This window comes from Catharus ustulatus, chromosome 7, assembly GCF_009819885.2.
Source record: "Catharus ustulatus isolate bCatUst1 chromosome 7, bCatUst1.pri.v2, whole genome shotgun sequence".
Taxonomy (NCBI): Eukaryota; Metazoa; Chordata; class Aves; order Passeriformes; family Turdidae; genus Catharus; species Catharus ustulatus.
Genome location: NC_046227.1, coordinates 20,446,736 through 20,463,607, shown reverse-complemented (window position 1 = coordinate 20,463,607; position 16,872 = coordinate 20,446,736). Strand labels below are relative to the sequence as shown.

General features: G+C 34.6%; 1 protein-coding gene across 1 annotated transcript in view; it reads left to right on the top strand.

Annotated features, from left to right (window-relative positions):
* Positions 1 to 16,872, top strand: part of SCN2A (sodium voltage-gated channel alpha subunit 2) — a 75,690-nt gene that overhangs the window by 53,816 nt on the left and 5,002 nt on the right. Inside the window, 7 exon segments of the mRNA XM_033064300.2 lie at positions 4,611 to 4,731; positions 5,100 to 5,254; positions 7,263 to 7,436; positions 9,548 to 9,670; positions 14,428 to 14,709; positions 15,230 to 15,283; positions 16,195 to 16,332. Of these exon segments, the coding sequence (XP_032920191.1) occupies positions 4,611 to 4,731; positions 5,100 to 5,254; positions 7,263 to 7,436; positions 9,548 to 9,670; positions 14,428 to 14,709; positions 15,230 to 15,283; positions 16,195 to 16,332 (1,047 nt within the window).

The following is a 16,872-nucleotide window of genomic DNA, read 5'->3' as shown; positions in this document are numbered from 1 at the left end:
TTTCAAACAGCAATCCCTTACACTGTTTCAGAAATATCCTTTCACTATTGCTTGTGTGAATTAAAGAGCCTTTTAAAGTAGGTTCTGGTGGGAGAGCTTTTTCCCACTGGAACATATTTCCACTGCTACTCAAAATGTTTTTGCTCTCATACAACTTTTTTTGCAAATATTTTCATTTAATAAATTCTCATTAATAAGTAGATAAAAGGAATTATGAATATCAATGAAGTCCAGAGTGAACTATAATTTAGGGATACTGGGTTTTTCCAGTATGTGCAACCACAAAATGGTTTTGCTTTGATTTACAGTGTTCTGGATTTTTTTACTCATAGAGTTATTCTGCCTAACTGTATAAACATTAGAAAGAGTGGCATACAGAATTCACTTAATTACACCAGAGGAATCACAATGATATCTTCCACTTTGAAGATTTTATTTGTGATATAGCTGTACTGAAAAAGTCTGGATAGTTTGTATATAATATTGCCATTTGTATCACAGACCATTTCATTTTCATACTGACATCCACACAGCACTGAGAAAATAAAACCAACTTAATTTCCATTATTTAGCATTTTCACAGGTATTTGGGAGGAATGGAAATTGAAAGCAAAATCAGAATTGTGATTTCTCTTGGCCCCATCTTCCTGGTTATATCCCTCCTGCTCTTTGCTCCTTCAGTGCCTTAAATTATGATTTCAATATCTATTAGTGGCATCCTCACCAATCATGAAATTTCGGGCTTTGTTAAAAATGTTAAGCTAAAAGCTGTCCAGCGACTGTCAAATAATCATCTCTAGAACAAACAAAGAAGTGCTAGAAGTTAAAAGTGGCCTGTAAGTGAAGCAGAATTGTGTGAATCTATGCGATGTTATCAAGGTTCAGAAAGTAGTTATGTCAAAAACTTCCTGACCTAATCTTGGCTGCTGCTTTTTGCAATGCTTCTCTGATAGGCAAGCTGCTTTCCTATCTTGAAAGCTGAACTAAAATCTGTTTGTCATACTGTTCTGTATTGCTGACTAAAGCATGACTGGCAAGGCTGTTGGTACATGTGATGTAAAAGATGTTTAACTCTCTATGATAATCAGTATACTGCTGCTTTAGAAACATGTAACTACTTTTGTCTCCTTACTGTTTTCTTCGAAAAGGAGGTGGAGTATGTATATTCTAAGGTTTTGAAAACCAGATTTCTCTGAGAATCATTTTCTTAGCATACTATTCAGAATATTTGTATCTTCATAACTCTCAAAGAGTGTCTAATGCTTGATCCTGATAAATCTCTTATAATCTGCATGACTGAATCCCTTTGAAATCTAGAATCATGGTATAACAAAAAGCTTAAAATGGACATACTATTAGATCAAAGCTAATGCTTGGGTTTGATGATTATCTTGTTTCTATAGGTTCATTTCTAAAAAAAACCTATATACATGTTAAGTAAATAGCCTAAATCTAGTTTTTGTAATGCTGGTAAACAGAGAGCTATTTACCAGGTACAAAGGCAACTTTCAAATATGTTTAGGTAAAGAACTGGGATATATACTGCATACCTAACATATCAGGGTCTGCAGTTAGGGGCAGTCTAGCTAGCTGGATTTCATATTTATGTGAACACTGGCAAGTCACAGTAAGTGATAGAAGAAGTCTTCCTATGTATTAAAGTGTGGACAATTGTAATACCGATAACATGGTCCATTCCCAGGTCATATTGTGTTGAATGCACAGAAATCAGTATAAAGTCCCTGGGTCAGTTGTTTTATACCAGAGCAAAAGTACACTGTGAAAATACGTAAATGTTACTGAAAAGTTTTCCTAGCATATTGAACTTAATTGATTCAATAAAATCTTGACATGTTGTACCATAAAATCTTCCTAGCTGTTTCTGATATGTACTAAATTTTATAAATTTTGTACATAATGCTATACAATTAATTCAATGTTAAAAATAACAAAAATGAAAAAAGAAATTATGCTGTTGAAAATGTCTAATTTTTTTATTCTTTCCCAAATTATGCTGAATTCTTACAGACTGAATTTATTGAATAATTTTTATAACATTTTTCTTTATATAATGGTCTGGCTGGGACTAAATTCAGGTATAATAGAGCAGCAGGGAATACTCTGTTACATCAACAGCAGAGTGAGTTCTCAGCGGGATAAAGCATTTAATTGTTGCATTTCAAGTATCAGCTGCTTTTGATTCAGTTTAGCATTTTTCTGTTCATTTTAATTCCTATGATTATTGTTACAGCTCCGTAAATGAAGCATTCCAGATTTTTAGTGAGAAGAGGCTTGAAAGATACATCTCACCATACATAGTGTCCCACATAAATAGTCTTTTTGATGTTCCTGAAAATTGACAGTTCTATTGATAATTTTTTACCTTTCTGTCTGATATTTGTGATCTTTTCTTACAGTAGCTATATCTAATCTTCCATGTTGCGTTAACTGTTAGTCTTAAGCAATTTTAATAATAGAATTCATTATCCCTTTGTGCTTATTAAACTAACTTCATAATATCTGAGTCACTGAACTCTTCATTTTCCTGTAAAAGAATGGACAGTAGGTCTTTCAAACTTATGGTTCAGCCAGTTCATAATTTTTGTTTGCTCTGCTACTACTACAGCATTCTGCTAGAAATGCTCTCCAGATTGGAATGATGCAAGCAACATTTTAAGAAAACACTATGTAATAAAAACAGTCACTTCTCAGTTTAAAAATTATTTACTGTGTTGTATTTATAAATGGTAATTTTTAGCATAATACATAATTTTTTTGGAATGTACCTTTCATTTATAGTATTTCCAGCCTTTCCTCAAACTGATGATTGACTTCCACTGATATTTAAATGCTGTGGTCATTACTTGAGGACTACAGTATTTATCCCATACTTTCCAATTTCTCCATTTTAGAGGCAGTATTCCACAATGACCAAACTGCCCTGCATTATGTGTAATTCAAACATATTGCAATGTAAAATTTGTCAATAATAATCTGCAGAAGAGTGTGCATCCATCTCTTTGTACATTGGATCTAACCTCAATAGATGTTAAAACTCATGCCAAAATATGAGACATGAATGTCTAAGCTGGGATTTTCATAAAAACATGGATGAAATGGGTGTGCAGATATCACTAAAACTAGGTGCATAATACACCCTCCAATACATGTATTCATGTATTCTAACATCCATTTGGCTTTACTCTGAAATGTGCTCTATAATGAACCGTGGTACACAAAAATCAAAGTTAAGCTTATGTCTGAATCACAACACAATATATTGTCAGTGTGATTCAATAGAATCAGAATGGGGGAGAAAGGAATTAATCTTGGTTTTTTTTGAAGAATATACTGAATATTTGTTGCTGTGTAAAATTCTGTTAATGTCTCAAATTACTTTCTGTACCCACTGACTTATATTGCTTACATTTCCTTTACAAAGAACTGTACAGAATTTGAAGCTACGCAGAAATGTTTTAAAGGAATAATGCCTCTAACTTCAGATTTAAGTGTCAGCAAAATAGATATCTTTAATGTTACCACAGAACATCTCTGTCTAATATTAATTCCCCATAGAGTATTCTAAATCTGCTTACATCATTCCCTTTATCAGATTAGCTACTTATCAATGCAGCCATTTTACTGATGTTATACTCCATATAGTGATAACATTAGAAGAGTCATAGAATGCTGTAAACAAACTACTTTTACTTACTATAGTACTCATATTTGTCTGTTGCCAACATCATATGATGTGAAAGAATAATTTTTAAGGTCTGGATTATAATATTGGTATGCTTTATTAGTGCAGTATTATTTTATTACAGTATTGTTTTAAAATAATTTGTTTTCAGTTTAGTAATTCAAAAATTTTTTTGGCCTTTTTTAGTAATTGGACATCTATGTGTACTGTACCAAAGTAATAAGTAGTTTCAAAATGCACAATAAATTCAGAAAATGCATTGGCAAGTGAGTATGCAAAATATCAGCTATTGCTCCTAAAGTAATGTGCTGCTCTTTCAGAAATAAAGATAATTAAATTATCCTATAAAACTCATAACATGTGTTTTCATGTCAATAATAATGAAAAAAAATCGATTCAAACTTTTTTTATTTAGGTTTTTACAGACTTGCTAGAATAATATTTACTTGAGACATGAAAATACATATATGCAGCTTGTTGTTGGTTTGGTCATGATGTTGGAAATTTATTTGTATTAACACATGCTATCTGAAGTGTAACCTAAATGCAGCCACATGATTGGAATAATTAAACAGTACAAAATGTGGAAAGCACCCATTCTTAGCTTACTGAAATTTCACTTCGAAATTTTTATGTGTGGCTCAAAATAATACTCTAGCAATTTCAGCAATTTCTTGTATGAAAATATCAAAATATTTTCAATAAGAAAAATGCACATTAAGTAGTTTCTAATCTTGTGACCTCACCTGTAGTAGAGCAATTTGGCATTATAGATTGTAGATAAGAAGTTAATTTAGTATCAGAGCACTGAATAAATTCGAAATATTTTGATATACATTTCCAACATTAATTTCTATTCAAAATAATAAAACCAGGAAAAAATAATTACATGGGGTTCCGTTCACAGAAATTGAATGCATCCAGTTCATCAGAAGGCAGCACAGTTGATATTGGACTACCTCCAGAAGGTGAACAGCCAGAAGCAGAACCTGAAGAAGTTCTAGAGCCAGAAGCTTGTTTTACAGAAGGTAGGCAAAGCAAAATAAAGGCAAGATAAATTGACCTAATTGTGTTGACTTGGGCGGGATTCTGTTTTTATTCTAAATCAAAAGAGGTTTACTGACTATAGTTGTAATATCAGTTTATATTAGTAACTCTTTCAGAGTTACTGCCATAGATTTCCTGTGTTCTCGAGTGTTCTCTTTCTCTCTTTGGAAGGTATTGTGAAAGATACTTTAAAAAGCTTTAAATTCAAATGCTAAACAAAAATTCTCAAAGGGGAATTATAAGGATCTAATGCAGTAGTACTGAAATAAGTAAAATGATTACCATTCATTCTGATTCCTAATAAATATTTACTTTTTTCTGACATGTCAAAATTTATTATCACATTTAGGGTGCGTACGGAGATTCAAATGCTGTCAAGTCAGTGTAGAAGAAGGAAAGGGGAAAATCTGGTGGAATCTTAGAAAAACCTGCTATAAGATTGTTGAACACAACTGGTTTGAGACCTTCATAGTCTTCATGATTCTTCTCAGCAGCGGTGCTCTGGTAAATTAAGTGTGGAACAATTGTGACTATTGTGATTTTAAGCAGCAAGCATTAAAAATTACAGTTAATCACATAGCTACAGGTAACAAATTAGAATTTGATATCCAATTAATGAATGCTCTAATATAAACATACATCTGCAAGTATTTTGCATATATTGTAGGACATGTAAGAATTTGCTTGAGGGCTGTGAAACAAATTGTTCGGCAAGTTCAAAATGTAGTGTTAATGGAAATAAGAAATTAGTTTTATCAGACTGGTGTTCTCATGTCTTAATATTGATGGTAATAGCTTTTTTTTTCAATACACATTTAAATAAAAACACAGCTGAGCTATGAACTTAGCAGCAGCAACTCGAATTGTCAAACTGAGGAGGTAGGTGCCAACACACTTCCATCAGATGTTTTACAAATTGGTGTTAAATCAGGTGCGCTGAGTATGTATTGAAGTAGTTTCTCATAGCAGGAGCACAATATAATGTTCTTGCTACACTTGGCTCAATGCACAATGATTCTCTGTCAATGTATAAGTTTTCTTTTGACAAGACAGTTCTCTCTATTTGGGATTGCTTTGTGGGTTAGTATGCATTATTACTCAAAAATACTGTATCATAGAGTTATTTTTAAATCTCTCACATAATTTTATCATAAATTTGTAACTCTCACAAGGAAATCCTTATATTAATAGGCCCTTGCTATCTGTAGTGAGTTGACCCTGGCTGAATGCCAGGTACCCACCAAGGGTGCTCTGTAGCTCCATGCATGGACAGGGGAGGGAAAATATAATGAAGGGTTCATGGGCTGACATAAAGCCCGGGAGAGATCAGCCACCAAATATTGTGATGGGCAAAACTGACTCACCTTAGGGCTATTAACTGAGTTTATTGTTAACAAGATAAAAGCAGGATAATGAGAGTAAAATAAATCTTAAAACACCTTCACCCCATCACTCCCTCCTTCCCAGCTCTAAATCCTCCCTCAGCAGTGCAGGTAGACAAGGAATGGGAGTTATGGCCAGTACATCACACATTGTTTCTGCCACTGCTCAGGGAGAGGAGTCCTTCCCCTGCTCCAGCATGGGGTCCCTTCCACAGGAGACAGTTCTCCAAAAACTGCTGCAATGTGGGTCCCTATTCCATGGGGTACAGTCCTTCAGGCACAGCCTGATCCAGTCCTCCTGGTCTGCAAGTCCTACTGGGCCACATGCTCCAGCATGGACTCCTCTCTCCGTGGTCTGCAGGTCCCTGCCAGGAGCCTGCTCCAGCATGGGTTTCCCACAAATTCACAGCCTGTTCTCAGGCATACCCCTGCTCTAGTGTGGGGCCCTTCCAGGGGCTGCAGACAGGTCTCTGCATCCATGTGGATCTCCATGGGCTCAGGGGCTCAGCTGCTTCACCACTGTCTTCACCATGGGCTGCAGAGCAATGTCAGCTCCAGTGCTTGGAGCACTTCCTGACCTTCCTTCTCCACTGACTTTGGTATCTGCAGAGCTGTTCCTCTCACGTATTCTCACCCCACTCTTCTTTGCCTGCAATTCTGCCTGTGCAATAATTTTTCTTTTTCCTTCTTAAATATATTGTCAGAGAGCCGTAACTGATTGGCTCGGCCTTGGCCAGCAGTGGGTGTGTCCTGGAGCCAGCTGGCGTTGGCTCTGCTGGACATGGGGGAGGCTTCTAGGAGCTTCCCACAGAAGCCACCCCTCTAGCTCTCCCCACTACCAAAATCTGGCCACACAAATATTATCCATGAAAACAAATTAAAATAAAGTTTGAAGAATGATCTTACAGTAAGTTTTGTGTATCGCTGTTCAACTCTGCTGAGAGATGAATATTGTTTGGACCCAGCTTTATGAAAAGTATTAAGTGAAAGCCAAAGTTATACTTGAGGGAAAGATACATGCCTTATAATCATGCATGTTTTTGCAATTAATATTTTTTTCCTGGCCCTTCCTATACAACACTGCAAATTGTGAAGACCTCTAATTATATCCTAAAAAATCTTTTTCACAGGCATTTGAAGATATCTACATAGAGCAACGTAAAACTATCAAAACCATGCTGGAATATGCTGACAAAGTTTTCACCTATATCTTCATTCTGGAAATGCTTTTAAAATGGGTTGCTTATGGCTTTCAAACCTATTTCACCAATGCATGGTGCTGGCTGGACTTCCTGATTGTTGATGTATGTATTCTTTTTCATGTCCTGCATGACAGGCTTTAAAAATCAGAATATTGTGTTTTCAGGATAAGATTTCTGTTCTATTTAACAAAAACCCCATTTTAACTGCTGTGGAGCTATGGTTTATAAATCTGTTCAGAATGGAAAAAAATATTTGGATATACTTAGTTGTCAAGATTTGTTTTGTTGAAATTCTCTAGTTTTATAAAGTTGTAATTCTTTCTTGAGATGATGCTTTTTACTATATTTTTTGGTGATATAGAGAAGATGTGGTTCATCCTCTTCATTTTTTTTTTTTATATGGAAGCAATTTCTCAAATGGTTTCTAATATTCTATTCAATTACTGTAAGTGTCCTGTCACTTATTCTGTGCATTATGAAAGGAAAATACTGCTAGGAATGGGCAGTTCCATTGTACTGTTCAGTACCCTTGCACTTTTCACTGTGTCATGGGGGTGATGTCAGAGAGACACTTCAGAGAACCAAAGATAAGCCCCCTTAGAATGGGTTTCCAGATGATTTTCCAAAGGCTGCACTACCAAGGAGCAGATAGACATTGTCTGAAGGAGACTTAGTGAGAACTGCATCGTAATTTCAAGTCTACATTCCCAACAATGTATGTAAAGTATTAGGTAGCATAAATGGAAGACTACAGATATTTGGCCATATGGTGGATATATTCACTTCCCTTCCATCCCCAATAGCCTGACTTACCTCTGTTTGTGTTAATAGGCATCTCTCAGTTCCACAGATGTAATTCCCATGGAATGCAAGTTAAGAGCATGTCTTAAACCACCTATTTGGGCATTACAAAAAGCACCAGAATTCTATAGAAATTGCTAAATATCTCCATAAAACTACAGTGATAGATCATGACATCTTTACTGCCCAGAGCTTGGAAAACGTTATACCTTGTAAATCCAGACCAGCATTGCAAATCCCATGATAAGATATGACTACATGGCCATATAGCATTTTATGATGGAGTCAGTACCTTTGTAAAACATGTATTGGCTCAATCATCCAATGTGTCAATTGCCATGACCAGTAGAGCTTGTATTTATCATCAAATATTTAATTCTTATTTGAAAACCTGTGGTTTAGTTACTTTTGTGGCCCTTATAAATAGCTTTATTAGTTTTCCATGTCAACCTTATTAGTTTTCCATGTCAGCCTTATCTTGGTTTTATTTTTTAAATAAGAAAAAATTAATATCTGAAGCATTCTTTTTAATTTATAGTCAGGGGGTTGAAATAAAAAAGCAAAAAGAACAATCTGGAGATGAAGGAATTGAGAGAACAGGAAGGATGGAAGGGAAGGGCATTAAATTGATGGAAATAGAAGGTGATTTGTTTAATTTTTGATTTATTAGGGCCACTCCTTCCCAATGGCTATTAGAAATACATTTCCAAGGATTATTGATGAAAGATAATTGTATTATTTATTTTACAGCTATTCTAGTTTATTTACTCATCTGCCTGCAGACCAGACCAGCGTTATGCAAGCCAGAATTGATGAAGTGGTTAAAGGAGTCACAGGGAATGTTAAGAAGTGTGGATATGCCTAACAGTGAAGCTTCTACCATTGTCTAACAAACAGTTGGTTCTCAGTCTTGATTAGTCTGGTTAAATCTGAGCAGCACTGGTAGCTATGGCTGTTGAATAAGATTTTCTGGACACTATAAAGTTCCATTTGAACAAAAAAGAGGTCTGGATGTGGTTTCTGAGAACATGTACATTCTCATCAAGTTCTGAAGATGTCATGGGAAGTCCTGAACTAAATTGACCATTCCAATTCACCCAGCTTTTGGGTGTTTTGTTTTTGCATGTGACTTCATTTTTCTTTAAATCCCACCAAATGTTGGCTGGTTTATGTGAATATAGAAGGGACTTTTATACCATTCTACCAAGATGATTTCATCAACAGGTACCTAGAATATACTTTTATTCTACTTTGTCTGACATAAAGATTTTTCTGCATTATAGATGGTTTCCTGGAGAAAGAGGTCCAGCCTTGAATCTTCTTGAGAAGTTCAGGGCACATATCATTCCCACCATATGTATCAGAAGGATATAAAGATGAATGAGCAATATTGCCTTTCTGTTTTTGTGTAGGTCTCTTTGGTTAGCTTAACAGCTAATGCCTTGGGCTACTCAGAACTTGGTGCGATTAAATCCCTTAGGACACTAAGAGCTTTGAGACCTCTAAGAGCCTTGTCGCGATTTGAAGGGATGAGGGTAAGACATCGTGAAAGAATCTGAAATAATGCATGCATCCACAGAAACAATGCATGCAGAATAATCAACAACCAATCCATGCAGAAATGCTACACTACCATCCTATATATTTCACATTTATCACTAACATATAAGCAAAAGGCTTCATCTGCTTATATGAATTCATGTGTAATTGCACATATTGTTACACTTAATGAGGCTCCTTGGCCTTTCACCATTTTTCATATTTTCATGGATGGCCCAAGGATTTATCAACTGCATGGATCAATGCAATATTACTGATTTTATCCTATACAAACACATCCTGCTATAGTCAGAACAGTTCAAAAAAACTCCAATACTTCCTCTTAAAAGTGTGTGCACATACACCATGTATGCATGCACATGTGTATTTTGTACCAGTTTAGACAATTATACATAGTCTATGTCTTTTAAAATAGTATTCTGTATATATAAATTGGGACTGTATTTTAGAACTAAAAGTTTTGTAATTAATTTGTACATTAAGGAGTAAATCGACACTGTTAAAATACCTTCTCTCCTTCATATTAGAACCATTGCATTCTATTTAAGAAAACTTTTCCAGCATATCAGAGATTGAGCTGGTTTTATGATTTCTGGTTGCTTATTGCTTTCCATATTGATTGTAAAATGTTGATTATAATCTATAGAGCACTAGGCAGCCTGAAAACATATTAGACTTTTTCTGGTATGTTTGAGAAGTTACTGTCCCCAGCTGTTCATTATCACTGTCAGTTACCAGAGCTGAGATCCTCACCTGCCCAACAGGGCACGTTCAGTCTGTCCCAGTGCAAGGTCAAAATTAGTTTAAATCACTTCTTTAGTGCACTGAAATGGACAAAGACCTGATGTACACTGCTATGACTTGAAAGCTCTAGAAATATTTCTCTCAGGGGTAGTAGTGAACAACCAGATATGGTAGCTGTTTCTAGCTGCAGCCACAGGAAGATGTCTGGCTTACACCTCCAGGGTCCATCTGTCTTGGATGTACTGCCATAGTGGGCATCAGCAGATGCACCTCAACTGAAGCCCTACTGCCATAATTAAAAGGGATCTTTGTGTGAGCTCCCTTCTGTGATCACTGTTCCTTTTTAATTAGCTGATTAGCTAATTTGTAAGTCAACTACAAATTGGTGAGCTTCTGAAGAAAATATCATGTTCTCTGTGTGTGGAAAGAGAAGACACTTCAACCAAAAAGGAGATGGGCTTTGATGAAATGTTATAAATTCAACAGGAAATAGCATTTCTTTGCCTCCAAAAAATTTCTGGACCTTTACTAAAGCAAATTTGAAAATTTGGGATGTTTATATCAGAGGTAAGGCCTGTATAAAACATCAGTATTATCTCACTAAAACCACTTTAACTGTAGAGGTTTTTTAAATTACAACGATTAACAAAGCAAAAAAACCCAAAACAAAAATATTTCAAATTTTATATAACATTCCCTAAGTGGCAATTTATTGTTGCAAGGAAAAAACCCAGTAACCTTGTCATGAAGGTTTATGAGTAATTGTCAATTCCATGACTTCCATATTGGTGTAAAGTTTACCTATGGATTTGATCCTGATCTTCCAACTGTTTCTCTTTGTACAGATGAGAAAAGACTTTTGAGTTTAGCAAAAAATACAAGACAAAGTAGTAGATTATTTGAAATTTGAAATGTAACCTATAATTTTATTAGTTAGGCAATTAACCATTGAGATATTCCAATGGATGTAATGAATTTTGCCTTATTTAAAGTAATTAATTCAAAGTTCAGTGTCTTTAAAAATACAGTAGCTCAAGATGACAGATTAGTATGAGAACATTTTAAGGTCTGATACATGGAAATTCAAGATGTCTCTTCATAAAATAATCATTCCATTAGTGTTTATCATGTATGAATTGAAAATATGACAATACAGTACAATGCATGTATTTGCACAGACGCTTAAATGTACTTCCATTGAGCATTATACTTCCCATATACAAGCAGGAAGTTCCATTCAATACATGTAAAATTTTTAACTCAATGTACTATTCTCTAGGATTTGGACTTGTGTCTGCTCAAACTAGTAATTAATAGAAAAAAATTGCCTGTATGAAAAACATGATTCTTTTTTCCCTGCATCTTCCCACCACTGTTACTGTTAGGAAAGTTATACTTCAATTTGCACTTGGTACTTCACCAAAATAGCCTATGGGAATATAATTAATCTGTCCATGCTCTGTCCCGAGCAGTATCACTCACCACTGCAGGTGCTAAGCACTACTACCTTTTCCTCTCAGCTGAAAACATGTCTTTGTTATGCTTCCCCTGCTTTCACTTGCTAGGCCTAGCCCCCTTTTTCATACCCTAACTACCAGTGGAAGCTGGAAGGTGTTGGAATCAGTGTTTCCAGAGATGCTCAACCATGTATTTTGAGTGTCTTCAAATGATTTGTATCACAAGCTGGTTCTCTATAGCTTTAGGACTCAGACTAATACCAGAGAAAGTAGGTCAGCTGTAGAAATCCAGCAATTAAAGAAAGAACATGACTAGACCTGCAGCTGCAGCAGAAACAGGAACAGAATTATTGGGTGTACTGAGACTGAAAGCTTGCGGACAAATATTTTCACTTCATTAACTATCCCTTTTTAACTCAAGAATTGTTCCTGATGGATTATATTATTGTATTTAAGAAATCTATTTATATTTTTTGAGTACAAGAATTGAGATCACTTTGAAATTTAAAAACAAAACAAAAAAAAATTTGGAAAATATTCCCAAATCGGGAAAAATTATCTTGCCATTTATTATTCCAGTCAAACTGCTGTAAACATAAGTGAATTCATGATTTTCTAATTTAAACTAATTCAGCATTGTTATTAGACTGTTCATTTGCTTAGGTCAAACAGCATCTTATGGCCTCCTACAGTCATGTGGTTCTCAGAGCTGAGTACAAACTTGTCAACAGAAGATGTAAACATAAGCACTGTTGAAATAGTTAGAAGAGATTTATCCATCAGTTAGGGAATCCTCTCTAACCAGTTGCTGACTTATAAAATTCTATATTAGTTTTGCTTATTAATTTATAACAGGTATTGCTAAGGAGATTTTTGATATGATTAAGAAACTATTCTGATTTGTTTTACATTTCCCCACTAGAAATAACCACTTATTAAAGCATTTGATTTACAATATGTGGGGAAAAAGGTATAAACAAACAAAAAAGCATGGAAGATTTGGACTTTACGCACCACTCTGTGCTTTTATAGGGGCATGGAGTAATTTGTATTGAAAGCAACTTCATTTGATCCAGTTCCTAAATTTAAATATAACAACAATTTCAATTAAGTCCTATAGGCTCTCAAATGTTGTCCAAAGTATGCATCACCCAAAAGAGGTAGTGTTTTGGCAGGAAGGGGCCCTGAAAGTAAGACAGTAATTTCTCCTTTCCTTCAGCCCGATTCTACTTTATAGTACACATGATGATGGTTCATCACCTACCTAATATTCAAAGGGTTTATTTTCTGTTCTGGAAAAGGGCAAGGAATGAACGCCCATCTACCTGGATGGCTAATTTTATAATTAATTGATTCTATGGATGGTATTAGTTGCAGATACAACTTTAATGCCAAAATATTTCATAGACCTTCACTACATATTTGTATTTCAAACAGAAACAATAATTTTATTATGCTAGAGGATCTGACGTAGTGCTTATATAATATAAAATAAATAAATTATAAAAAAACCCATCAAAGTAATAGCTAGGTTTTGCATTAAGGAAAAAAAAAAAGCAAACTTCACTAAGTTGTGAGGATCGGATTCAGTTGTTTTAGCAAAGTTGGTGACAGTGCTCTATACATAATAAATTTTATATTATTAGAGTTATTTACAGAGAGATTTAAAATGGGAATTAACTTAGTTAGCATAATCAAATCCATCATTAAATTAATAATTCTCATTCATAACGGACCTACTTTCTCCCAGATTTTATTTTCCTTAGTGTTTTATTTTCATTCTGGCATGTTTTTAATCATTGCTCATCATCACACATGAACTCATTTTCACATTTTTCTTTCCTGAAGCCTGATTTTTCCCAAAATTCAGTTGGTAATTAAATCAAGTCTCTTTTTCAAATTTTATAGGCCAGTTGCTTGAAAGCTAACAGCTCTGGTGTGTTCAGATACTCCATAGCTTTCCTGGTTTGAACATTTCTATTTTTCTGATTGTCTATGTAAACAATCAAAGGAACATGCATACATCACTGGGTTTTGTTTCTAAAAAGACTCAAAGTTAATTTCAATTAGAAATTTGCTCAGTGATGGATTTGAACTTACTTGGATTTGTTTATCCAGTAAACATGTAATATTAAAAATTTGGTTTGATTCAATCAGTGATTATAATTATTATAGTTTTGCAGACATACATTAAGTAAATATTCTAAAAAGCATTGAGAAATACGACTTTTTGTTTGGTTTTTGTTTGTTTGTTTGTTTGTTTGTTTGTTTTACTGGTTCTTCTTTTACCCATTCTTTAAAGCTACCGTTTACTACTGTTTGTATTTTTTCCTTCTATTAAGTTTGGCATTTTATCTTTCATCTTTTCTCTATACTGCTTTTCTGACTTGTTAGTCTCAACAATTGAAGTGGAACACAGATATTATAATAGCATGTTACATTTAAGAGAGGCTGATTTGTAGCATTTGTAGCTTCAGATCATGGTGCCTATGTTCTTACAGTGTCTCTCTGTGGTTTCATTTGTACTCCAGGTTGTGGTGAATGCCCTGTTAGGAGCAATTCCATCTATTATGAATGTGCTTCTTGTTTGCCTTATATTCTGGCTGATATTTAGTATCATGGGAGTAAATCTATTCGCTGGAAAGTTTTACTATTGTGTTAACACTACAACCGATGAGAGATTTGATATCAGCCAAATTAACAACTTTAGTCAATGTGAGGAGCTCATACAAAACAATGAAACTGCCCGGTGGAAGAATGTGAAGGTTAACTTTGACAATGTAGGCCTTGGTTACCTTTCTCTGCTCCAAGTGGTAAGTCACCAATCCATAATTTCTCTTTCTATATCTCTCTACTGTTTTCTTGTAACAGTAAATGCTTTCTTTTTTTTTTTTTTTTTTTTTTAATTTAGAAATTTTGTCTCAATTCTTGGTTTGAATTATGAAGTGTGGGATAAATCCATGACTCTACAGAAATAACACAAAGCCTAGAGGATGTACTGACTATGAGGAAAAAAATGAAATTCAAACCTAATACACCTTAGCTGCATTGAATCTGTATCAAGTAAACCTCTAATGCTCATGCACAGAAAAAATAAATTTTACATCAGATATAATTCATAATAGACAAAAGTTCTTAATGGATGCTGTATCCTCTATAGTCATATTAGAATTGGACTGCAATTCTTGTACATGAATAAAACATTAAATAAAAGGCAATGCTGGTTTCTGTGATGAGTACTAAAGACACTTAGTCTTCAGCTCCTAAAAAATGGCTTCTGACAAGCCATTTTCCAGGAAAAGTGTGACCTAAACACCTGTGTTATTTTCACAGGCTACATTTAAAGGATGGATGGATATCATGTACGCAGCTGTGGATTCTCGTAATGTAAGTATAGTCCCTTGTGTCTCTTTGTTTTGATTGTATGAGCTCCAAGATTTGAGAATGTAATTTTAACATCTGTCAGAAATTACAGTAAAAATGAAAGAACAAAGAGTTGCTATAATTTTGTAGTTAAAGAAAATGGAAACCATGGGAAAAATACAAGAAATGAGGAAAGCAGAGGAGCAGTCTTAAAGGATTCCTTGTTTTCTACGGTACACTTGAATCAAAATTCCTCAATCCTATGACACATTTACCATTGCCCTGAAATATCTTTTTGTCCTCTCATTATGCATTGAGCCATTCTTTACATTTGGAAAGAGACTGATACAGAGAGGGGTTTTGGGTTTGATTTGGTAATACTGATCTTATTTACCAAGTTACTTTTCGTTAGACCTGTGCATTTTTTTTTCTTACCTTTTGGATTTTTTTTTTTTTTTAATAAGCTGCTCTCACAGCAGGAGGCCTGTTGTAGTATGGTGAAAGTGCATTATGCTTGGATGCATCTCTTCCATAATCCTGTGCAGTTTCCCAAGTGTCTGTAGCAGTGAAATCTCCACAAGCCCACAACACTGGCCTCCCCCAAGATTTACAGAAAATTCTGAAGGTGTAAAACTTGGTGGTTTTGGTCTGTACACTCAGACCAGTGGAACTTTGCTAGTTTTAATCAATTGTGTTTTCAGTATTTATTCTTCATGCATACAGGCCATTCACATTTTTTAAAATGAAATATCAGGTCTGATAGAAAAGTCCTTTTTCAAGAATGTAACCTCTTGTAGATTGAAGGTCACTGGAATATATGTCAGGATTTGACCATAAGAACCAAAGGTTACAGTGACAGACTCCTAAATTCTATCCAGCAGACATTTTGTGTTCACTGTTAAACTAATGGGGAGTTTTCTATGCCTTTTTTGCAGGTTTTGGATCAGCCAAAGTATGAAGATAACTTGTACATGTATCTTTACTTTGTCATCTTTATAATCTTTGGATCATTTTTTACCTTGAACCTTTTTATTGGTGTCATCATAGACAACTTCAACCAACAGAAAAAGAAGATAAGTACTTCATTGTTACTCTGAAAAGAACATAAAATTTCTTATATTTGGTCCACTGATTACAACTTCATTCATAAAAATTCTAAATGACAAATCAATTAAGAGCACTGCATAGTAAATACATTAAATTATTAAAGCTTATAGTTTGGCTTGATAAAGGTTTGATGGACAAGTGACAATCTATGACTCTCCGTGGCTAATAAACTGTCATCTTTGTAAAGATATGGATTTGAGACTGAAGCCTAAATTGTCTCATAAAAAGGCTAACCATTGAAATAGCTAAATGCAGCTATAAAAACTCTTTGCTATACTATCTTCATGCCACACAGCTCAGCAGTATAGACTTCTGAACTTTGACAATAAACAATGTATCATCTTTATTCACATCCTCTTTAGTCTTTGTCTTTTGTTAACCCTGTCTGAAAAGGTATCAGTGTTCCAGCTGCCAAACTCAACATTTTCTGTAGCTTAATACTTAATATAAAAACCATAAAGGAGGATTTTTATGTCCGTCCTAAATTTTCCCACAGATGAGAATGT